Raw genomic sequence first — 25,486 nt, forward strand, 5'->3', positions numbered from 1 at the left:
TACGGAGGCGCTGACTCGAGCCAATCAAGAGGGCCTCAGTTTTACGCACGTAGAGCTGAAGAAAGTTGTTAACACCCTGAAGCATTGATGCAGGTTAAGATCATGTTAAACTTATTGAACCCAATTAATACATTACATAAATGTCATGAAAACAGAGTCTTTTAGACCACTGAACCACAAATCTGGGCAACACATAAAACTGCAAATTTGGAACATTATGGGCTGAAAGAACCTGAGAGCTGTGTGTTTTCAAGCCTCACCTTTGGAGATGGTGTCAAAATGCAGAAATCCACTGACACATCTTGTTTCTTCATCCAGACTTCCTTCGGTATCAACTAATGAATGAAAGGAAGCATAACAACATAAACCAGAAGATCAATTAGGCTTTAATGACACCCCCAGGATATTATCCACTATGACAAGTGACATCACTGAAGTGGAAGACTCCAAATAAAATCATGTACAGCATTCAGTCTGTTATACATTTACAAGACCTCACTTTCCACATCAGCACTTTCCACATCAACAGTCAAAGCTCTTGAATACAACCAGAATGCAACTTTGTGTTGAGTCAGCCTAATATAAGATGAGTCGGTATTATTCTGCAGCCACACATTGCAGGTATACAGTAAAAGAATCTTGCAGGAATCATTTGAGACAAGGTGGTTCAACCTTTTGGGTGCCGAGGACCGGTTGCCCTATTTGAAAAATGTCCACGGGCTGCATAAGAAAAAATTTTGTATTTCCCTTCTAGAAACCTAACATTTAGCCAGTGCTTTTTTCACTCCTGGCTGGGCACCTGCGCTAGAGGTGGGAGCCAAATGGGAGGGAAAAAGATGACTGAAAGTGCAGTCATAGAGTTAGGTCTCTGTACTCTGTTTTTTCCCTCTGCCTCATGCTCTCTCTCACACACGCACTTACTCGCAAACTCTCTCTCCCTCTCACACACAGTCTCTCACCACATACTATATGTTTAAGTTGTTAAAGCAGGCAAGCTGCTCATATAAAACCATAACTGAATATAACCTATTTTTGTTTTAATAATATTCGCATTTGATACAGCGCCTTATCACATCTTCGACATCTCAAAGCGCTTCACAGAATATACTGTAAAGTGAATTGAGTGCATATTTTGTGGGCAAAATATGGCAGCCAATTGAGCGCAGCAGCGTCCCACAAATAGTCGTGGATTGACTGACCAAATTATTTTTATTTATTTTGAAGGAATTATTACCTCCGGAAAAGCGATGCGCCAATCGGTTAACAACCGGATTCCTACTTACTGCTAAGTAAACAGAAGCGTTTGGAGTAAGGAAACTTGCCCAATGTTTCGCCTTGCTGGGAATCAAACCCAGGTTCTCTATTTTGCAAGACAAATGCTCTAACCTCTAGGCTACAGGACTCCAATTTTGTGCCAGATGCTTTGATAAGCTCAGGCGAATATGGGTTTTAATGTAATAACATAGTAAATTTATGGGATTTCCAAGTATAGATGTCAATTATTGCATATCTCTTTCAATTTACATATTGAAAAAACAAGCTGTTTTAATCTTACCAATTCCCAGGACAATTCTCCAGATTCAATTGTACACTGCACTTTTTGGTGTGTGAGGAAAGGGAGTCAGAAACTTTCTGCATTGAAAACATAATTATAACGCTTGCATTTCATATAGCCCCTTATCAACTCATTGGGACTTCTCAAAACACTCTACAAAATATAATGTAAAGTAAATTGATTGTATTTTTGTGTGAAACAAGGTAGTCGGTTGTGCACAACAATGTCCTGCAAACAGCCATGGAATGAGTGAGTGACCAATTTTATTGGGGATTTGTGGGCCAGGACACTCAGAAAAATTCCCTCCTCTTTTGGAATAGTGCCATGGTATCTCTAACGTCCACCTGAAAGAGGCAGACGGGACCTTGGTTTAACGTCTCACCCAAAGGAATGCACCTCCAACAATGCAACACACCCACCCCAGCAGTGCATTGGAGTGTCAGCTGAGACTATATTCCAAGTCCTGACATCGAACTTAAACCCACAAGCTTCTGACTCAGAGGCGAGACTGCTACCATTAAGCCAGACTGACACATACAATAAAATGGAAAACTGCACCGACAGGACATAGACAATTACCAGCAAAGGATCGGAGAGGCACATCGTCGAGGATTAGATGGAGAAGACGTTGTGTGTGAGAACGCTGGCGATTCAGGGAGGTGACACGCAATTCAATACCAGCAGTCTTCATCAGCCACGACATCTGGCTTAGTGCTGAGATTTCATGGCCTACAACAGAAATTGTAATTATCTACGACCTATACAGAAACACGCAATATATTTTGATGACTCTTCATTGCTACGAGTCATAATATAAGAAAATCTTCAGATCTGCTGTGATCACTAATTTACAATGAAATCTTCAATCTTAATTGTAAAACTGTGTCTCAGCTCCACTTTTACCTTTAACAATGAAGGGCAGATGCTGGAGCTGAGAGAAGAGAAAATCCTGGCTTGTTCTCAGATATCGCATGGTTGGCCCTGAAGTCTCAGAGTACGCACACAACTGATAAATCACCTGGGGGAAAGAGAAAGAAATAAATTGGTCAGCGTCAAAAAGATAATCAATATTTCTTGCAATTGCACCATTTGAAGTACTGACTGAAGACATGGCTCTCCATGACAACATTTAAACCTTTTGTTATGTTAATAGGTCATCCTGGCTAGATTGGTAGCACCCTCGCCTCAGAGTTAGAATACTGCTCCAAGCCACATTGACACTTCGAACTCGCATCAGCTGTCTAAGCTAACACTCCAATGCAATGCTGGGGTGGGCGCGCTACATTGTTGGGAGGCACCGTGCTTCAGAGATGTTAAATTGAGGCCACATAAGGGGGGTAGGGTAAAGGAGCTCCTCCTATTCCCCTCATCTATACCCCTCTATTCTCCTTTAGGTATGCCTCAAGTTTCTTAAATACATGTATGTTATTTACTTCACAACAAATTTACATGCATTTAGCCTCTTTCACTTTGGGAGGAAGTCTGAAGGTACTCGACAGTCCAGGGTTTGCACCCAACCTGGGGTGGGAGTGATGACTGAAGGGGTGGTCAAAGAGTAAAGTATTGTGGGCTTTGAAGCAGGCCAGGGAAGGGGTGAGTCGTAGTGACTCCAAGATGGAGTCTTGGAGAACAGGGGCAGACAGGCACATGAAACAAGCTGCTGACTGCTGAATGGAGGGAGAGGCCAGGTTTGAACCGTTTGAGAAAGTCGTAGAGGTCGGGATTGGGCCAAAGGTCACAGAGGGATTAAAGTTAGGCCGAGATCTTGATCTGCTGAGGGATGAGCAATATTAATCAATATTTGTACTTTTACATTCTCGTTTTTATTGAAATTGAGGCATGACATAGCTCGATGTGTTCAAAACAACAGTGCACTTCAGCAGCACTTTATTTGATGCATGTGGTCACAAAGGGTGACTTTCTTTTCTGGGTGTTTTCTGGAAAGAGCAATTGATCGCCAGATTACGGCACTACCTCACCCCTCACGCTGCTGAAACCCTGGTTCACGCCTTTGTCACCTCAAGGCTGGACTATGGGAACTCTCTCCTCGCCGGCCTTCCCGCCACCTCCCTCCACAAGCTGCAGGTCATTCAGAACTCTGCAGCTCGTGTACTGTCCCGCACCAGGCTTCGGGACCACATCACTCCCACCCTCGCTCGCCTCCACTGGCTCCCCATCCCCCAGAGGATTGATTTCAAGATCCTCATCCTCACCTACAAGGCCATTCACGGCCTTGCTCCCTCCTACCTCTCCAACCTACTATCCCCTACCTACCTGCCCGTACCCTCCGTTCCTCTGGCTCCGGTCTGCTCCACGTCCCCCGCCCCAACCGCCCTACTATCGGTGGTCGGGCCTTCAGCCTCTCAGCCCCGAGGCTCTGGAACTCCATCCCCCAGTGCCTTCGCCTTGCTTCCTCCCTTTCCTCCTTCAAGGCCGGTCTCAAAACCTTTCTCTTTGACCGTGCCTTCAGCTCCCCTCTCGACTCTCTTCCTCCTCCTCGCTCCCTCCCTTCCCTCCCCTCACCCTGACCATTTCCCCCTCCTCTCTCCCTCCCTTCCCTCCCCTCACCCTGACCATTTCCCCCCTGCTCGGGTCATGACCCAACTGTGCAGCGCCTTGGGACGTCCTCCTGACGTGAAAGGCGCTCTATAAATGGAATCTTGTTGTTGTTGTTGTTGTTGTTGATTCCTACCTGATAGCAAAGTTCAGCTAAATGTGGTGACTCCTTGACAGCCAGAGGACCATTCCTCCCTTCAGTCCCTTTCTCAAGAATGTTCAAAATAGAGTGAAGGCAGGTTCGTGGACAACCGAGAACCCCTAAATTAGCAAGAAGACAAGGAAGGAAGGAAGGAAGGATTAGAAATCCATTTACAATTATTACCCTTCAAAAGTTTTCTTTGTTTGGAGGCAAATCTCATGACCATCTCATTAATGAAATGCAAATTGCGATTGAAAGGTAAAACAAGATGAAGAGAAAGGCAATGCTTCGGTCGTTCAGGGAAGATGAACAAATGCATTCCCTTCCATCTCTCTCCACCCTCCCGAATTCATCTTCCAAATAATGCCTTCCTGTGCATTGGCCTTCCACCACATCTAAATATTCCCTTTCCCAGAAACCATTTTTTCAAATTTCCACAACGAACGTCACACTTATTTAAAATCCATTTTAACCAGTGCAACTCAATATCATTTGTAGGACGTGTGAGTTATCAGTGGGGTAATAGTGCCTCATTCTAAGCGTCAAACAAATTTTGCAACGAGTACATCCCATCCTCAAGAATATCACCCTGGCCGGAAAAAAAATGCCCAATACAGAATCTTACAGCATAGAAGGCGGCCATTTGGTCCATCATGCCTGTGCCAGCTCTTTGAAAGAACTATCCAAAAAGTCGCATTTCCCACTCTTTTCCCATAACCCAGCAAATTTTTCCTTTTCAAATATATACACAGCAAACAGCCTTATCACAGCATTGAGATGTCTCAAAGCACCCACAGAATATATTTCTAAAGTGTATATTTTGTGGGCGAAACATGTCAGCCAATTGCACACAGCAGTGTCCCACAAACAGTTGTGGAATGAGTGAGCAAAAACATTTTTTGGGTAAGGGAGGGCTTATTATCACTGGAAAGCGATATACCAATCGACTAACACCAGGTTCCACTTACTGCTAGGTAAACAGAAGTGTATGGAGTAAGGAAACATGCCTAAGGTTTCATCCTGCCTGGGAATTGAACCCCGCTCCTCTCACTTTAACCACTTCTCTACGGAACTTCGTAATAAGTTCATGGCAGGCTATCCTTCATGTTCCGTCCACAGATCGACACAAGTAGGAAACCTTTGCTTAACAGATGAAGGCACAAGGAGTGAAGTGAGAAGGTACCTGGATCCTGCAGATTGGTGGCACTGACTGGCTTTCTCAGTTCGTAGCCCAACAAGTAGAGGGCAAGGTTGGGAGGCTTCAGCTCCAGTGAGGTAATGAGCAAATTCAAGATGTGGATTCTCGTGTGATGCCTGATCAAGGAACGTTTCTTTTCTAAATCAGTGTCTGTGACAAAGGAACAACATGAGCTGGAGTTGGGAGGGAGGATGAGAACAAACAGACAAACAAATTGGTCCAATCATAACATGGCCAATATTTAAGCGTTGGGTTAACATTAAAAAGATTATGTGGTGGCAACTTTGCAGAGTTTTGCTGCAAGCTTCCCCACTGTAAGAGAAAGAATACTCATTAATTTAATTTCCAGTTTTATAGATCACAATATCAAGCAACAAAATCTCATGGATGAAAGGAATGATTGAGAACCTTCACCAACACTGACCGTCATGAAGTTGTACCAGTTCCTCAGCGTCCTCGCTGTCAAGGCACTCAACAAAACCAGCCATCAACTTCTGACTGATAGCCTGCACAAAAGTCAAGAAAAGATCAGTGTCAGAGGCATGCATGATTCATACTCTTTTACAGGTTAATAATCCTTGTCAACCAAGGATAATTTGCTCCATAGTTGACTGCCTCATGATCATGTCAGAAGGTAAAATGAAACAAATGATTCTTGCAATTGATAGGAGCACATTATCACATCATCAACAATCTAAAGGTGCTTCACAGGATTTACTATAAAGTGCAGCAAAAGTATATTTGTAGGTAAACGCAGCACCAATTTGTGTATAGCAATAAACAACAACAAATTGCATTTATACAGTACAATGAAGTGCCATGAAGTGAATGATTAATATTTATTTAGGTGATTGTCGCCGAGGACATTGGAAGAAACCGCCTTCTCTTTTCGAATCCTGCCATGGGATCTTTAACGTCCACCTGAGTATGCAGATCAGATCTCAGTTTTATGTTTCAACCAAAGGACGACTTCTCCGATAATCAAGCACTCCCCCAGCACTTTATGGAAGCAACAGCCTAGGCAATGTGAGCACAAAGCCAAATGTGGACCTTGAACCCACAGCCTTTTGACTGAGAGGCGAGACTGCTATCAACTGAGCTAGGCTGAGATTACAATTCAGCTGCAGAAAGGGAATATGAGGAACAAGAGAAACCTGTGAAGCACAGTGATCGATATCAGATTCGCAGTTTTATAGGGTTAGCGACTGGACGACAACTCACCTGGTCTTGGGTGAAGTCTCCCACCAGTTTTCCTTGGGAATTAGGATAGTGCGATATACAGCAGAGAATTTCTGCACTTTCAAAAGCCAGCTCAGGGTTGCTGGTTCCATGGCATAGATAGCTGTGCGGTAGGGGAGAAAGTATAAGAATTTGTACAACATGGAATCTTGAAAACCTTTAGTGCAGAATTTATAAAGATGGGAATGAAACAGTTTATTTTTTATTATTATGAAGCCCAAGGAGGTGTCAGCCTGCCATATTAAATGATTTATTTTAACAAAATCTGGCAGGATGGATGAAACAAATTAAGAATTATGATGGGGATTGGAACAGAAATGGATCACTCGCAGGGCAGAGGTACCATGGTGCAGATAATGAAATTCATCTTCAGTGTTATTATCCAAACAGTTTTCAGAATAACTAGCGTGAAGAGGAATTTCGTGAAATGTTGCCCTCAATGAAGGATCCATAAGCAACGGTCTGAAAATCACCTGGTTTCACCAAAATGCACACCACAGAATGCAAAACTAGTTTGTTGGCCAGCAAACTTAGGGGCACGTACACACTTTATGCTTCATAGGACACACACAGCCATGAGACGCAGAGGCCCTGTCCTCATCGGTGTTGAACAAATAAGACTGACCTGCAGTTAAGTGCTTAACATTAGAACTTAAAAAAAACTCATACAATGCAACAGATGTTAAATGAACGTGCTTAGATCTCAGCTCTACTAACACATTTGGTGGCTGAAAATATATGAATAAGTTAGAAGCAGATTAATTGCTCGTGGATTTGTATTTAAAGTGGGAAGAAGTAAGGGATTAAGTTGCACAGAATCCATCAATTTAGCATTCAACAAGAAGAATTTTTGTGAATTAGCCCAAACAAGGCATGTCGCGACAGCCGTCTTACCGAGCAATATTAACTACGTGATCAGCCTTCTTGCTGCGTGGGTTGATGCCCTGAAGCAGTTGTTCCAAGGGAGTCACTATGACAGAAGAGTGGCTCTCTCTCAGCCAGTCCATGAAGAGATTCTCCTTCTGCAAGGTCAGGTTGAGCAGTGCTAAAGAATATTCAACTGCTTTCTCCAAATGCTTTTTACCTGAAACATCAATGAAACACGTCAGTGACCAATAAGATCCCTCATTGCAAGTTATACAGCAACGAGCTTTGGATAATATTGCACGTTTTTCCTCATCCTTCTGCATTCTCCGTTCTTATTTCCAAGCCTTTAACGGGCGGAATAACTCCAATCATTAGGAAATCCGCTCCGTCAACCAAAGGGCACCGTTGAAATTGCGCAAAACTAAGTTCAAGGAGATGACAATATTCTTCAGAAGTTCATTCAGGGCAGTGAAAATTCATCCACAATGAGGCAAGATCACTGCAGCTCCTACACTAAGTGGCTAATGATGAGAAAGTAACAAACAGCCATGAGGTGAACTGCAAATGGATCTGGAAGAATGCTGGCCATGACAATGGGAGAATCCCCCTTCTCTCTCTGAATCAGGTCCTGAGATTTGTGAAGGGATAGCATTTTCTGTGATTTTGTTTATTCTATGCTTTGAAGATTGCAGTTCGTCATAACTTGCAGCTGCTGCTTGAAGACACATGACCACTGACTATGATCGACTGATCACTGACTATGGGGTTAGCACGTGGCTGAGTTTTGTAAATTCGCGGGTCTAAACTGTGAGTTGAAAAGGCATCTCCAGAAAAAGTATAGGGACCCATTGTTAACGCCTCTTTGGAAGCGAAGCCAAAAAGAAACTGGTCAGCTTTGCATCCACAACAATAACTATTGCTGGATTTAAGTTCCCAATCTTGAGAAACGCAGTTGCTTCGCAATATAAACTATGAATCGGATTTTCTTATAAAGTAATACTTTGAGTAAATCTGGGCACTCTGCAGTCTATAGTAAATGTACCACATTCGACAGGACTGAAATTATTACTTTGAAAAATATCACTCAATTCTCTGTGGTTCATGTGTCTGCAAATATCTTGGCTCAAAATTGAATTGGAGTTGGGTAAAACTCCAAGAACAGCAGTTACAACAATGCAGCACATTGGAGATTGTTAGTTCAAAGTTCCAATGTGGGACTAGGACCTATAATCTTCTGACCCAGAGGTAAGTGCTGCCAACTCAGTTGAACTTACATCCAACTTTTCTGCTTATAAAAATTTTCAGATTATAGAGCTTTTCAGTCCAATAGGTTTCCCTTTTAAACAGCACTAAATACCAATATTCAGTCTGACATACTTCAGTGGAAATATTCAATGAGTGAAACGATTGCAGTTCCACTGCTTACAGATTTACGATCATGAGACTTGTTTGCACTTGGTAGTCCACTAATTTACCCGCATTCGCAACACAAGAAGATCCAACAAACAGCAAGCAGCCACAACAGAGTTGTGGCACCGCATCCATACTGCACCCTGCCCAACTACTATGCTCACAAATATACAGTCAATTCACTTTACAGTCTGTTCTGTGAAGCGCTTTGAGACTTGAAAAGCGCTATATCAAATGCAAGGATTATTATTATTATGTGGATTCCATGCTAGGTACCTGGGAATGGTGCGTAGGTGTCCAGCAATTTGACACCCTCTTCCAGAAGGCTCAGACAAAGACACAGCATGGGGGAGTCATTCAGCAAGTGAAACATCAGGTTATAGCCAGGAGACTTGTAGGCAGTAACCAGCTCTCCTAGGTCACAAATGTGGAGGAATGAGAGATGGTATTGAATCTTAACAGTGACGAATATTGTTTTAAATATAAACTTGTTTTAAAATGTTTGTTTGAACAAAATGAAAACTTTCAACTCAGTACGATTCTCTTATCGCTCAACATAACTTCCATTGGTTAAGCAATGCACTCACTGTCCAGGGTCCTGACTTTAGCTAAAATGCTCTTATTTTAAATGACTAACAAAAACACCTGTTTTAACTTATACATCACAGCAATAACTGCATATATTCCATTATTGTCAATGTTTTAAATGTGACAAAAAACACTTTATAACAGCAAAAACAATTTACATTAATAAAGCACTTTTCATGACAGTGGAAGGCATCTGAAAGTATGGCTGAAGAGATACGGCTTAGGCGGATTATTTTAGTGGGATGGAAGGGAAACAAAGGAGGGATTCCAAGATGGTCTTCCAGAGAGCAGAGGCAGAACAGTTGAAAGCTCATTTGCCAAAGGGAGGATGGAGCAAGAGGGGAGAAGTGAAGCGGGTCAGTGTTTGCTCAGCAGAGGGAATGCAATGTAAGTGGGGTCGCAGGAGGAATTTGAAAGCAAGGATGAGAATTTTTAATTCTTTTGTGTTCTGGTGGAAGTCATTAAATGGGTCAACACAGAGTCTCCAATTGTTGGATAAACAATTATCGTGCATTTGCAGACATTTGCTAGAAAGTTCATGTGTATAAATGACAGATGAGGAGAGGATGCAATTCTGGTTTATAAATCAGATCAACTGCTGAACTGTCTGGAATCAATCAATTACCTTGCAATTCCACCATGTGGTCTGTGAAGTCATCAGGCTGGGGTTCATAATCTCGCAGGAGTTTGTGGAAAACCTCAAGCACAACTTCGGCTACCTCCCACTGCAACCAGAGAACATGCATTCAAGATCAGATCTGCTAAATGCAGCCACGGTGCAGAACAACAAATTACATTTGTAAAGCGCCTTTCACATCGAAAGGACAACCACAACTCACACTTATATAGCACCCTCCACGCAGGGTAACGTCTCAAGAGCGCTTAACAGTGGTGGGGCCTGACTCCAAGCCGGGGGGCGGGGGGAGGTGACCATAAGCACAGTCGAAAAGGAAGGTTTTCAGGCAGGCTTGAAAAAGGAGGGGGCAAGACTGAGGGAGAGTGTTCCAGTTTCGGGGTGCAGTGGCTGAAAATACAACCTCCAATGGTGGAGTGGAAGGTGCGAAGGACAAGCAGAGGCCTGTGCCAGTCGAGTGGAGGCACCAGCTGCTGGATTGGGGAGTGAGGTGGTCGCAGAGATAGGGAGGTGCCATGAGTGAAGGGATTTGAACACGAGTGGCGGGGAGGATCTTGAAGTTAATCTGTTCGGTGGCGGGGAGCCTGGCCAGAAGCGATGAGACGTGGGCTCGGAGTTTGGTTCGGGTAAGTATGCAGCAGAAGAGGTCTGAATGAGCTGGATTTTTTTTGAATAGTGGAGCAGGGGAGACCGGCAGGAGTGCATTTGAGTAATCCAGACGGGAGGTGATGTCCCAAAGTGCAGGGAGATTAGGTAGAACGGAATTGTAGGATGACATAACAGAGCAATGACAGGCTCTAACCTTTTCTGCAGCTCTTCTATATGCTCTGGTAGGGAAGCGTAGAAAGACAGAATCCCTCAGAAAGTTCAGGTAAGGATCGAATCCTGGTGGACGGAGCCCTGCTCCAAGGTTGGTGGGGAAAGAACTCTCCACCAGTGTGCTCAACAGGTGGCAAAATGCCCTTGTGAGAACATACTCCTCACTCCGGGATTCAATTTCATTCAATTCCACCTTAAACAAAGCAAAAAGACGTCACTGGTTGTTCACAAATGTAAATGAAACTCACAATACTGGGCTTTACATAAAAATGTATCGCACAAAAAATGCAATCGTGCATTCCCATCACACTTTTTGCATCGCTGGCAACAGTAAGGAAAGGGAATCTGCTTTACTGTGTTTCACAAAATAACAATAGCTTTTTTCTCCTCTATTCTTATGATGTCCCTATAGCAGAATAATTGCATGCATTATAAAATATGAAATGAAAATATATGGATCATACCGTACAAAGAAATGACAAAGACAACCGAAAGTATTGTTTGTGGAGCAAGAATAGCGGTTGGGAACAGTGTCGTGGGAAAGTGTATTGAGAAATGCAATGGGACAAGAGGAAATTAAGAAACCAAGAGCAGAGACATTTTTGCATATCGGCTCGGTGGTTTGCCTCTGAGAGAAGGCTGTGGGTTATATTATTGTAATCAGGTTTGTAAAATATTTAACTTTAGGGCATTCAAGCTTAAGTTTTAAAAAGCTGCAGATACCTGAAGGGAGGACTGGGGGAATACAAGTTACAGTTTTCAAAATGGCCCATTACCATGTTTCAGAGTGCCATGGCACTGTTGTACATCTTCCTAAAACCAGATTTGCTAAGCAATATCTATTCTTGGAAATTTGGTACAGCCATTACCACGCCACTGAGACATCTCAAAGCACCATCACAGGTTGTAAAGTGGTATAACTGTGTGTCTTTTGAGTGCGAACATGGCAACCAATTTGCGTACAGCAATATCCCACAAACAATCATGCAGTGATTGACCAATATAAAATGGTTGCATAAAAGTTTGATTCACGAATGCAAGGGGAAAAGTAACCTCAAACATTTATTTATTATTAATCTGCATCACTATGGATGTTAATGCTCTCAGCTAAGTAGTCACAAATTAAAAGGGGTCTCAACTCTTGTAAGGTAGAAGCTAATCAGTACTAGGCTTTTCAAAATCCTTCCCCGGAACATGTTTTATTGTCAGGTTCGGGTATTCTCTAAATAACCCTGGAGAAAAGATACTGAAATCTCAGATGCTCTCCATTTGTTAACAGTGAGCACAATCCCAGGGGATACCAACTGTCACAAATCAATTTATTTTATGTACATCATCTGTCACCTAATGTTACAGTAATTGGTTAGTACAGTACGAATCATCTGTTTAATATAATTAAACAGATTAGACAACTCATGTCATTGAACTCTCAACTTCTAAGTTTCAGCACAAGTGATGTAATCTAACTTTCATTCAGCGGGCCAGATTTCAAAGTGGCCTACCTCAATCCCAGTATCTTGTCTCTGGCCTGGAACTCTGACCGTCTGCAATATCTGAAAGATGAAGACAAAACACCAATAAGGCATTCTGTTTTGGTGGTGAAATAAAGAGAAATGGACAGCAAATTATGGCATGTACCAGCAATGCAGTGACAAAGCAAAGGGAATTTGTGAAGTGTTAAGCCGAGAATGCTGTGCGATTTTTCACAGGTTTTTGTAAAGTGTATTGATTGTATATTTTGTAGACAAACACCACGGCCAATTTGCTCACAGCAATGTCCCACAAAAGAGACATGAAGTAAATGTCCAGTTTTATCTGGAGACTTTTGGCCAGGAAACCGGAAGAAACTCCTTCACTTTTACCTCTACTGAACGGACAGATGCGAACTTGGTTTAAAGTCTCAATCAAAGGATGGAACCTCCGACAATGCAGCACAACTCCAGAACTGTATTATAGTTCCGTATGTGGGACTTGAACCCACAACCGCCAAACTTACAAGAGTGCTACCAACTCATCTGAGCTGACACCTGATGGTTCAGTTGTAGTCCTTTGAGTCCCGCTAAGTACTGGATATTTTCATCAGACTGTCAGGTGAAGACAAGTTATGAATGAAATGACAGGAGTATAGATGCGGATTAGATGACAGAAGATACCTGTGTATACTCCAGGGACTGCCAAAGGGAGGCAGCGATCTCTGGCGATTTACTGAATGCCGCCAAAGTCTTCAGTATCTCAGCTTTTAGCATAGGAGGGATGCTGCACTGGATTAAGCCCAACATAACAACAACAGGTGTCCACTGGGGATGCTCACACAGAGCTAGGCGGGCATTTTCACTCTGCAAGAAATTCATTTGGTTAGCAACAGAGAAAAGAACAGCATTAAGCATTGACTTCTGTCAACAACAACAAATTACATTTGTATAATGCCTTTCACGTCAGGAGGATGTCCCAAGGCGCTGGCCAGTCCTGCACCCGAGCTGGTGGTTGGGATCAGGAGGATGGAGGGTAGGGTTAGGATGGTGACCGAATGCATGGTCGAAGAGGAATGAGAAACAGGTCTTGAAAGAGGCAAGGGAGAGGATGAGGCAGAGAGACTGTGGGATGGAGTGGGATGCGAAGGCAGAGAGGTTGGATGGCTACCTGCCAATTGTGGAGCGGCCAAGGCGGTGGATGTGAAGCAGGCTGAAGCCTGCTGAGCGGGGGAAGCGGATAAGTTGGGTTAGGAGGTCACAGAGGTAGAGAGGAGCAGGACCTGAAGTGCTTTGAACAACAACAAGATTACATTTGTATAGCTCCTTTCACGTCGGGAAAACGTCCCAAGGTGCTGGACAGCGTACAGCATTTCAGACCCGAGCTGGGATCGGGGTGCGGGAGGGAGAAGGGAGGGGAGGTGGCCAATGGCATGGTCGAAGAGGAGGATCTTGAGGCGGGACTTGAAGGAGGCTAAGGAAGGGGCGAGGCGGAGCGACTGGGGAATGGAATTCCAGAGGTTGGGGGCAGAATGGCTGAAGGCTCTTCTGCCAATGGTGGGCGGGTGGGTCAGGAGACGTGGAGCAGGCTGGAGCCAGTTGAGCGGAGGAAACAGGCAGTTTGGTAGTGGGTTAGGAGATCGCAGAGGTAGGGTGGGGCGAGGCTATGGAGGGCTTTGTAGGTGAAGATCAGGATCTTGAACTGGATCCTCTGAAGGATATGGGGTCACTGAGTTTGGTGCGGGAGAGGACACTGGCTACAGAGTTCAGGATTATCTGCAGCTTGTGGAGGGAGGAGTTGGGAAGACTAGAATCGTAAACTGTATCCTGAGTGATGAGGAGCCAATGGAATTAGCAGAGGATGGGGGTGATAGGGTTACTTGTTGAATAAAATAAGCTTGTTGAATTTATTATTTTGAGGGATGGTTGCATGACCAACCAGATGTTTGGCAATCAAATGTTAGGAAAGATAAACACGTTTGAGCACAAGGAACAAAAGACACCTCTTCCAACAACATGCAGTGGAAAAAGGGAATTGGACCAATAATTGCTCAAAGTTTCTCTTTCATCTTTGTTCAAGTATAAATGAAAGCCAACTGCGCATAGCAATGTCCCACGAACAAGTGAATACCCAATTTTATTTGGGGGAAACTGTTAACCAGGAAAAACTCCCTTCTCTTCAAACAGTGCCATCCATCTTAACAGCCAGACACGACCTTGGTTTTAATGTCTCATCTGATCTCATCAGCAGAAACTCAAAGTCCCAATGTGAGGCTTGAAGCCACAATCATGCGACTCAAATGTGAGAGTGCTACTGAGACAAAAGAGATTTAATTTGCTAAAACTTTCTTAGGATTGCAGAAGTGACAAATGTGTTCCTTATTACCCATTTGACGATGGTGCCTGAAAGCTGCAGGAAAGCGATGAGACCATCCATCTCTCGTTGTGTTATGCCTCGCAAAGGCAAGTGTCGATAATGTACAGAATCTGTGCTGGGCATGTCTCTCCTTAAATGCTCGTGGTACATCATCAGGGAATGGAAGAAATGTTCCCAGGACACCGGGTTGCCTCCAACCACTTGGATGTTCTCTACTACAAAATGAAACAGCACAAGAAAAAAACATTTTACTAAGCTTACACAATTTTTTTTTTAAAACTACAAAATAAAACTGCATTTGCCTGCTCTTTCCACATCTCCGAGAAATTCATCGTCTGGAACAATTTTCATATGTCACTTTTTCATTTTCCAGTTATGCTGCAAACAGATGGAATGAGTTCCTCACTCAACTAATAACATTCATGTGAATAAAGCTTACCGTGACTGCTTCCATTCACTTTGAGCAGGCTGAAGCAGTAATGTGCACACTGTGGTCCATTGGCCAGTCCACGCAGCATCTTTAGATAGGGTAAGTACAGGGACGGAGGCAGCATATCTCCCATCTGTCTCACAAACTTAGAAAGAACAACCTAAAAGGAAAGAGGAAGGACAAGGTTTACAACATTCCAGTTCATTAAGGATACTGTTGGAAAGCCAAACCACCTAAAACCATATGAGATTTTCAACCCTACAATAGAATGGTACAGGAAATCTCTTCACCCCCGGTCTCTCTTGACCTTACTCCTCTGCTCGTCCCCTCCATAGGGCTAACGCAAACTGCTGCATGTTCCCTGTGTAACATCACTTTCTAAATCCACCCCCTAACGTCTCCAACTCTAGTGGCTAAGCCCTGGATGAAAGCCAATCTCTTCAACTGCACCTATGATCACCTCTTTTTCCACAGACAGGAACATGCAGGAAATCTGTCAACAATGGATGCTCGGATTGTCCCCTCTGTGCATGGTGGTGGACACCAGATGTAGGCTAAATATGCATTTCTTGTGCGAGTGAAAAATCCTTATGAATGTGTAAATGTGCACGTTCCAAATTGTGAACGAACAGCCAGCCTGTTTCATTTTACCACAAACAGGTAAAGATCGGTAGAAACATTAACCTACAATGAATCACAGTTTTGCTCATTTTTGGGAGACAACCTGTCCTTCCCACTCCCGCTTTACCCGACTTAATGTCACATGCACGCGCTTTTACTTGTTTCAATCACTTGAACTGTGTACCTCGAAACAAATGTGATCATGGTCCTTGCTGCATGAAATGCCTCGTTCTCATTGCAGACTTACCTGCCGCTGTGGTGGCCTCTGGTGTGCCACACCAAGGAATGAGCCCATCATGGTTGAGGTTTGCATGGGTTCTGATGGGCACCAGTACTCAAGGGCAAGTTCCAGGTTAAAAGGATCCTTCCTGTACAACTCTCCAATCTACCAAAACAGTAAACAGGTTTCATTTCAATCAGCATTCTTAAAATAACACAAATGGCTTCACATACTTGCAAAAGCACAACTCAGATAATTTATCATCTTAATGCTCCAGGATTTTATTTAATATTTATGTTTGGTTTTGATAGCAAAACTTATTTTCTGCAAATACCAGGAGTGGGGAAGCTTAGCTATGAGGACAGGCTGGAAAAGTTAGGACTTTTCCCATTAGAGCAGAGAAGGTTACGCGGGGACCTGATAGAGGTCTTGCAAGATCATGAAAGGTTTCGACAGGCTAGATAAGGAAAAGCTGTTTCCGCTGGTAGGTGTGTGTGTCTTAAGATATCTACCAAAAGAAGCAGAGGGGAGGTTAGAAGAAATGTTTTCACTCAGCGAGTTGTTAGAATTTGGAATGATCTGCCCGAAAGGGTAGTGAAGTCTGATTCGATAACAGCTTTTAAGAGAGAACTGGGTAGGTATCTGGAGAAGACATGTTTGCAGAGTTATGGGGAGAAAGCTGGTGAGTGGGGTTAATAAAAGTCAGTTGCTCTGTCAAAGAGCCGGCACAGACTCGAGGGGCCGAATGGCCTCCTTCTGTGCCGTAACATTCTATGATAAAGAGATTAAAATGCATAGCCAAGCTAATTTTCTCTTCGTGTTAACTGTTGATGTATTTTAAAAGTAAAGCAAATAAAAATATTCTTCCAAATGAACCAAAATTCTCCAATAAAACAATATTTTAAGCAATAATTTATCATAAAACATTATTACTTCTTAAAATGAAGTAACTTTTTCTCCTTCCTTCACATTTTGTGACTGGCAACTCAAGCTGTATCTATTGTGCTGGCAACCCTCCAGTCCCTGTCATAACTGGCTGTTCTTCAGGCACAACTCTGGACGTTGGCAGGATTTTTGACTGTGAAGGACGACACAGCCAAGGCTCACCTGACATCCACACAATTTCACTTCCTGGCTGTCTGCCTAAAAAATAGTGATCGAACTTTACTATATATCCTGTGAAGTGCTTGGAGACGCTCTTCCGATATGAAAGGCACAATATCAAATTCAAGGATTATCACTTTTATTATCCAGTAAGGATTAGTGCATTGCAATAACAGAACCCCTGATTGATTTGACTCCTCTGATGCTAATTGTAGTTGCCCTACTATCAGCCTGGCTGGATGGATTAATTAAACACTGCTGAGCAAAACAAACCTACAACAACTCCACTGACCCACAGACACATTTTTCCCCTCAAGTAACTAAAGCATCTTAATGTTCCATTCCTACCGCAAGTTGTTTACGATTATTTTACAATACGTTTTACTTTCAAAGGCTTGGACTGAAAATCATTAAATATTTCACCAATTTATCATTTTTCATCCAACAGGTCAAAATTTGACGTAATTTAAGATGCCTAAAGGAGCTCATGAAACGCATTCCAGATTAACTCCAACGAGAAACTGTTTGCCGAGCCCTTTGCAACATATAGCAGCTGAGAATGTCAAAACAGAGGTTTAACTTGAAATTGCAATCAGGGTACCCACAAACTTCACTGATCTTGATGCACTGTATCAAGTAGTAATATTAACCCCAAAAATTGCCCACGAATATAATCCGACTGCCAGGCAATTGCTCGCCTCACCAGTATCATGAGATGCTCCAGATCACGGCGGAGAGTGGAGGGGGGCTCATTGCCCAGCTGAAGGCTCATGTGAATGATTCGTGCATCCTCGTCAGCGCGATTGCGCAGCTGTTTCACCTGCCAAACCAAAAAAAGGTCAACTTTTTAAATTAACAATTGCAGTTAAATTCTAAACCTCAAAAGCTGTGATCAACCAGAACAGTTATTCACATTGTAACTCTCTCCTCCAACAGCCTTCTAAAAGTAACTCAAAAGCTCAGGTTTGATTGCACTACAAATTGCAGTCAATGTCATACATGTTTAGCTTCAAAGGTCACATTCACAAAGTTGGTACAAGAAATTGAATTACATGTTAAAATATCCTGGAATTAATGAGGTAATTCAACAGTGTCACTGCCACTTGTTAGCAAGCTCTGTAAAACTGCCCGGCTTGTGCTTTATTTGAGGTTGTCAGATACAAGTCAAAATAAATGTAGCCCTTGTCATAAACATACTGCAAACCTGTCATGCATAATCAATCCTAAAGCATGTCTCCCATGAGGCACAAAGGCATATATAATGAATAATTTCCACATTCCACCACATTGGTAGTTTTGAAGTTGCAATTTTCAAACCAAATGTACAAAAGAGGAAACGCACAATAGCTTCCAATAAAAAAAAATCTAGTTTGAACTCTGCATTAAATACAAAAGTAATTAGGAATAATGTTATGGCAGACATGTCAAAGAGATCTCACAAAATAAACTGGCTGTGTATTCTGGAATTGCACAACATAATGTGAGAACCATAGCCAAAAACTCCAGCACTTTAATGGGAAGGCCCACCAACTTCTCAAGGAAACTCGGTATAGCCAGTAAATGCTGGGTAAAGTAGATTCTGCTGCTTCAAGCTTCTGAATACATTGTTTTAATGGAGCAATTATTAATGGTTTTAAAGTTCTGTAATAATTCAAATTCTTCAGGACAGCCAGGTGCGCTCTGCTCTCATAAATAATAATTTCTTCATAATTAATAATTTGTGTAAATTCAACTGAACATATCATTCATTTTAAATGATATAACAAAGATGAATAATTTCACTATTTGCTGTGCAGGAGCCTCTTTATTCCCTCAACTTTATGAAGTGATAAGTCTGACTGAGAAAATACAAATCAAGTTTTTTTTGCAATTCATCTCAGTGTGTGAACATCACTGATAGAGCCTACATGTACTGCCTTTCCCTAGCAGGTGAGAAGGTGCACAGTTGGCCTTCTCTCTAAACCACTGCAGTCCTTGTGCTCCTACAATGAGAGTATGGACCAGAGCACAATAGTGCATTTCTAAAGTTATAAGGCCAGCAACTGAAAAGTTCAAATCCTGCTGCAGTAGTTGCATAATTTCAATTCAAAACATAAACATCTAAAAAATGAGTTTGGCAACTTGAGAGAATATCGGAAAAAATAGCATAAGCTGATCAGATTCATGTTTGAATCAAACAGGTCACACATGCCCTCAGGAAACAAAATCTAGCCGGTCATGCACACACGATATGGTTGAGGCCTTACATCCTCTTTGTGGCCACACATGTGCAGGCCATTGAATTATAAGACAACCTGACGTATTTAGTTAAAATGGCATGTTGGTTTCATTACCGAAGCTTCTCCAATTTACCTTCATTGGCATAAGTGCCAAAAAATCAGTGATGAGGTTGTGAACCCTGCGGATGTAGAACTCCTCTTGGTATAAACCGTCGGCCCCAACCAAAGCTTCAGTGAGAAAGAGGAAGGCATTTTGGCTTACAGCCATCTCTGCGATCAACTCATCTGCCTCTGTAAATTCAGTCAATGCTAGATTTTTTTTGGAAAAAGAGAAAGCAAATCACAAAGACAACAATTACAGGATCGCTATTCAAGAATCAATACACACAATAACTGCTTATGAATACATAAATTAGGGGGGAAATGTATTTTATAGGCACACATGTGCAAGGTATGCCAAATGTTCAAATATTTAAACTCTTAAGATAAATGTTTCAAAACAACTCAGATTTGTCTGCTGCAATAAATATATACCACCAGAGGGAGCTCCAAACAAAATTGACCTCGCTAGTTAATGTGAAGACATAGCCATGGAGTGGCACTTCGCTGAAAATATTTCTCTTAAAAATTAAAAAACTACATTTTTTAACAGTGTACAATCCTCTTAATGGGAGGGAGAAGCCCATAGAGTGGAAATGCTTCCTTCAGTTGTGTCAGGGTCAGGGATACAATAAAAGAATACCACGATGACTGAAGTAGAATTTCTATTTTAAAATAAACAGGCGTAATATAAATGCATCTCTCTGAATTAAAAGGTAAAACCTGGAATCTCAGCTCATTCCACAATTTAGCAGGAATAAGTTTTTATTTTTTGCAGATTTGTTTCAACATAAGAAAGAGCAGAATTGCAAGTAAGCAGAGTGAGGGGGTGGGGGCGGAAATCACAAAGAATCTTACCAGTAGTGTCAGGCAACTGTGAGATCCCTCGCAGAGCTAAGGCCCAGGCCAGTCTGACAACAGCTTGCAGGCCCGGAAGTTTCCAGGGCTGGGAGTTCTGCAATCTGCAGTGGATAGCAGCAACATACTGCCTTTCTGTCAATAATGGCAGCTGATGAATAAGTTCTAAGAGGAGAGAAAAAAAGATAAAAATTCAGAGGAACCTGAATGGAACTTGGAATCCAAAATTGCATAGAATGAATTTGCTTTAGGATCAAAATAACATGCCCAATGATATAACCAAATCTTTATTTACTTTAACCCCATCCCTTGAAAATTCCTCTCTCAAGCACCCTCTCAATCGGTCTTCAAATATGGGTGAATTATCTGCGTCTTTAATCAAGTCTTTAATAGAGTCACATCAACCCATCCACCTCCTTGCTCGGAATACCCATGAGCATGACGTAAAATGATCCCACGTGAAGGCCGGTATATAAATGCAAATTTTTTGAACATTTCAGCAGCATAGTCAAGCTTTGATGTAATGAAAGCGTGTATGAGGGTTTTGGTGATCTGCAGAGTGAGACAGTGGCGGAGCTGGGTGATGTTGCGGAGGTGGGGAAAGGCAGAGTATGTCATGGCACAGATATGGGGTAGAAAGGATATGAGGGTTAAACAAGACCCCCAAAGTTCCAGACTGGCTTACTAAGGTGGTGTATGCAGTGCAACCATGGATGGCAATGCTGTCAGTGCCTGAGGTATGGAGGCGCTGACGGGAGCCAATCAGGAGAGCTTCGGTCTTGTTGACGTTCAACTGAAGAAAGTTAGCTCTCATCGAGGACTTGATGTCTGACAGACATTCTGTCAGGAAAGCAGTGGTCCTTGAGTCAAGGGTGGAGGCAGAGAGATAAGAAGTGGGTGTCATCCGCATACATGGGGAAGTTAACCCCATGTTTGCAGGTGATGTTATCAAGAGGGAGCATATAGATATTGCTAAATGACAGTTGTGGTGGTCACATTTTAATCTTGGTCATACCTTCTCTGTCCTCAGTGCCGTGCTCCAAAAAACTGACATCAAAGCAATAGAGTAACGCCATGAGCAGGGCCAGATTCACGTCATCTAATGAGCCATCAGCTTCTGCCGTGACATTCTCAAGATGGCCGATCAAGAACAACGTGTCGTCTTTGCCCAGTGGTGACTGACACGTCCATGCAAAAAGGCATTCTGCCAGGGACTGCCTGCATTCTTTTATCAGATCCGTAACCTAAGAGTTGGGGAAAAAAAACATGTTAGCGGTTTGAGTATTCCTGCAAAATCGTGTCATCAGGAGAAATAATAGAACCAGCAAAATTGTCCAAATTCAAAGGAAAAGGATATAACTGTAGAACGCTTCAAGCCCAACACAGTCACATTTGACTTCCTTTTTTAGTTCTTAATTCTTAATGGCAGCAAAGGAGCAATTCTGTTCATCCTCATACCTTTCCAATATAAACTAACCGTTACACTGCATCAGTTGTTTCACGTCTGGGCTCTTCCCAATGAGTTATGATATCTGCGTCTTGGAAAATACCCTCCAAAACAAATTTGGCAATGATACACTACTGTTTTGACATGACAAATCAGCTACATTTTCCTAGTTCAAATGCTTCATATGCACCAATAAAGTTCATTTCCTTGCTTTATGGTTCGGTGCTGCCTGCCATTCTGTTGTCGACTATAAATTTTCTACTTATGCTTGACGATGCTTTACTTAGCATCCAAAGCCAATTCTCTGCATTAAACTTTTTGCATGTTCCATAACAAAAATACTAAAGACAGGTTATTTGCTCCTTCCAAAGTCCTGCTGAAGCTCTGAACACTTCTGTTTGCTTTTCTCTATGTACTCTGGACAACATGCTCCACTATGCAGTAGCAGAACCATAGAAATTGTAGATTTGGTTAACAACGGACTCGGAATTAGGAAGAGCATGACAACCTATTATCTCACCCTTTGCAGCCACCTGCTTAACCACAATGCCAATTTGGTAAAATATAGTTGCCTATGACCTGGGACAATAGAAAAGTGCAGAAATATTTGCAAGGCGATTTGCAGATCCTGCGGAAAATTGCGGGCAGGGCGAAAGAAGTTAATTGGTACTATTCAGGTGCATTTTACTGCAAACCTACATTTTTTCACTTTACTGATCAAAACTAAACATGAGGAAATAACACATATTAGATTGTTCCAAAAAAATATTACTTACTTCTTTAACAAAAACTGGGTGGCCCATTTTTTTTTCTGGGGGCACACATGGACACCAGCGAGGCTACAGGAGCTCACCACCTCCTGCCTCTCAGGACATGGCAACTGCACCCAGACACAGGGACCCACAGAGGGGCGAGCAGGGGCCCAGATACGCATAGAGGAGAGACACATACATACGCATTCACACAGAGACACTCAAACACACACATACAGAAGAAACACACAGACACACTCACAAACATACAGAGGAGAGACACACAGACATATACATAGAAACACAAACACATATACATACATAGAGACATACTCACACAGACACTCACAAACACGCAGATATACGTTCACACACAGACTCATAAAAACATAGTGAAAGACATTCATAGAGACACTCACACAGATACACTCAAACAGAGAGAGAGTCACACACACATTCACAAACACAGAGAGGGACACACACACACTCAAACACATGGGAGACTCACACACTCCCAAACAGATGAGAGACACACACACACTCACAAACATACAATCACAACAGCACCAAATGACGCCCATTTCCCACCCACATATACGAATCCGGAGCTGCCCCATCGACAGTAACATCAGGCAAACAGCGAGACCCACAGGGCAGAAACTACGTTATAGCGGGTTTGTAGCGGATTCCAGGGAATAAGTGTGACTGCACTTTTTTATTGGCCCAGCCCATGACCCTCAAAATCAACTATGGCCAGAAAGACCATCTCAAAGCTTGAAAGACTGTATGAATCAATGAGTTTTACTCACGATGAAATCGTTAGCATCACTGCGGTTGTGTTACAATTGTTTGCATGCATCAACCCAACCAACATTCAATATAAAATTCCACTGAGTTTCCGAATTCGTAGGAGATGGTTTCATTGAGTAAGAGAATAACTAGCAGCAGCTACAAATAAATGGCTGTCAATATAGGTCTACTGATAGCCAAATAGACTCAATGCACAATTCATGCAATACAAATTACTTGTGTATAGCACCTTTCACGTCAGGAGGACGTCTCAAGGCACTGGACAGTCAGGCATTTCCATTCCTTATTTCTGCACCTACTGAAGAAATTAAATACACTTGCGTTCTTACCCCTTTGCGATGAGATTCATTGCCCAAGCCTCGTGCACCCTGCAGTTTATCAAACTCGTTGTGGAGGTTAATTTGATTTATCAAATTCAGGATCTTCTGAGTCAGGCCTTGTTCCATCAGCTCATCTGTGAATCGTGTTGTCATGGACACCAGCTCTGAACTGCAAAGCAAATATTAACTTGTGAAATCCATGCATTTCAGGAGTGATTTTCCAGCATTTGGCATTTTCTTTTTCCTCTCCTCGTTCCTCCAAACAGATCTTATTTCAGATGCACTTTGGGGGTGACTATAACCAATAATTGGTTAATGAAATCAATTCATGAAATACATCAATTAATGAAACAATTAAACAAAAATGGATCTGCATCAGTCAGGCTGCTCTTGTATACTTTGGTGGTCAGACCAAGAACAGCATTGGAAAAGGGTGAGGAACAGGTGTTTGCCAAGGCTTTTGGCCAAGGAATGGAATGTGTTGCCGGCAGAGCACAAAAGAGAAACAAAATAAAGGCTTAACAAATTGGACTGGAATTCTTCACGGCTTGTCCTACGGCTATGTGTACTTAGATCTGCCCATACTCCAGTTCTAACCACACTAACTCAGTCCTCTTTTGCCTTCCCAATCTCCTTTCCTGCTCTCTCAGCAGGTGGAGCAGATTGGACTCCAGGGAGAGGGAGAAAATACTGTTTAAATACTGCAATCCAATCAGCTGGTTGCATAGCTCTTGCCTTCTCCAAACCAACAGTGGTGGTCTTTTGTTTCTATGCCCACAACTTCTGGTACTCACTCCCACCACCTCTCTATCTCCTTAAATCCTAAAGTCTGTAATCTTACTTTTAAACCTGCCTCCTCAACCATCCTATAGTCACCTTCCCCCTCTGGGTGTCGGACCTCATCTTTGCAAAGCACTCAGAAACATTATCCTACATGAAGGATGCTATAAAATGAAAATTGTTGTGTATGTGTATAATAAACTAACCAGCAGTACAAAGAAACATCTCTCAGATACCTTGGTTTCCCACATTAATTTAAGACACTTACATACATCAACTTTGACAATTACATATTTGCCCAAATTTGATACAACTCTCAATGTATAGATCCAAACAGTTATAAAACAGCTATGTTTAGCATTTTGAAGAACAGTATAGACAAGATTATGGCCAATCACTTCATAAAGATTACAACAGGAGCTGCTCAGAAGAATGCAAGCTGTTTTACAACAAGAAGTCACAGGTTCAGTCATTTCACCATGAATTAATCCGAAGCCAGCTTTGTAAATCAGTTTGTAGGGAATTAATTTTCACAATGGGGATCATAATCACTTTTCTCCATCCATTTCAAAATCTACAGTAGAAACATTACCCTGTGCGCCTGAACTTTTGCAGAAAAAGACTCATTCAAATTCTCACACATCAGATGTAAAATAAGAACATTCACACAAAATGTTTGTTTTAAAAATATATAGCGAGTATTGGCCAGACTTATCTTATAGAAAAATAACCATTTTTGTATCTACGGACTTAAATATTTTTCAATTTCAACTTCAAGAATTTGATTATGAATTATAGGGTAGAAGTCCCTTTTTCTTCAACCAAAGGCAATGGCCTAAGCACGTAGGAAACCCACAGTGTGAGTAATGGTCCTCCCGCCCAATACCAAACAACAAGTGTCAAAGGGCTTTTCAACAGTGGAGGCAATTCAGATCACCTAACATCCAGATGGAAAGTAGGATGCAGGTACTC

At 42.3% G+C, this 25,486-nt stretch overlaps 1 protein-coding gene across 1 annotated transcript in view; it reads right to left on the minus strand.

Annotated features, from left to right (window-relative positions):
- nup205 (nucleoporin 205) overlaps positions 1–25,486 on the minus strand; it is a 56,928-nt gene that overhangs the window by 23,651 nt on the left and 7,791 nt on the right. Inside the window, exons 5-25 of the mRNA XM_007911233.2 lie at positions 23,744–23,903; positions 21,421–21,649; positions 20,406–20,570; positions 19,582–19,757; positions 17,933–18,049; positions 16,153–16,290; positions 15,294–15,444; positions 14,864–15,069; positions 13,162–13,344; positions 12,511–12,561; positions 10,992–11,201; positions 10,181–10,280; positions 9,244–9,381; positions 7,585–7,774; positions 6,673–6,793; positions 5,876–5,957; positions 5,437–5,601; positions 4,248–4,372; positions 2,459–2,573; positions 2,135–2,284; positions 261–335 (exon numbers count right to left, since the gene is read on the minus strand). Of these exons, the coding sequence (XP_007909424.1) occupies positions 261–335; positions 2,135–2,284; positions 2,459–2,573; positions 4,248–4,372; positions 5,437–5,601; positions 5,876–5,957; positions 6,673–6,793; positions 7,585–7,774; positions 9,244–9,381; positions 10,181–10,280; positions 10,992–11,201; positions 12,511–12,561; positions 13,162–13,344; positions 14,864–15,069; positions 15,294–15,444; positions 16,153–16,290; positions 17,933–18,049; positions 19,582–19,757; positions 20,406–20,570; positions 21,421–21,649; positions 23,744–23,903 (3,047 nt within the window). The remainder of the gene's footprint in view (positions 1–260; positions 336–2,134; positions 2,285–2,458; positions 2,574–4,247; positions 4,373–5,436; positions 5,602–5,875; positions 5,958–6,672; positions 6,794–7,584; positions 7,775–9,243; positions 9,382–10,180; positions 10,281–10,991; positions 11,202–12,510; positions 12,562–13,161; positions 13,345–14,863; positions 15,070–15,293; positions 15,445–16,152; positions 16,291–17,932; positions 18,050–19,581; positions 19,758–20,405; positions 20,571–21,420; positions 21,650–23,743; positions 23,904–25,486) is intronic.

Source organism: Callorhinchus milii, unplaced genomic scaffold (assembly GCF_018977255.1).
Source record: "Callorhinchus milii isolate IMCB2004 unplaced genomic scaffold, IMCB_Cmil_1.0 Scaffold5, whole genome shotgun sequence".
In the NCBI taxonomy this organism is placed as follows: domain Eukaryota; kingdom Metazoa; phylum Chordata; class Chondrichthyes; order Chimaeriformes; family Callorhinchidae; genus Callorhinchus; species Callorhinchus milii.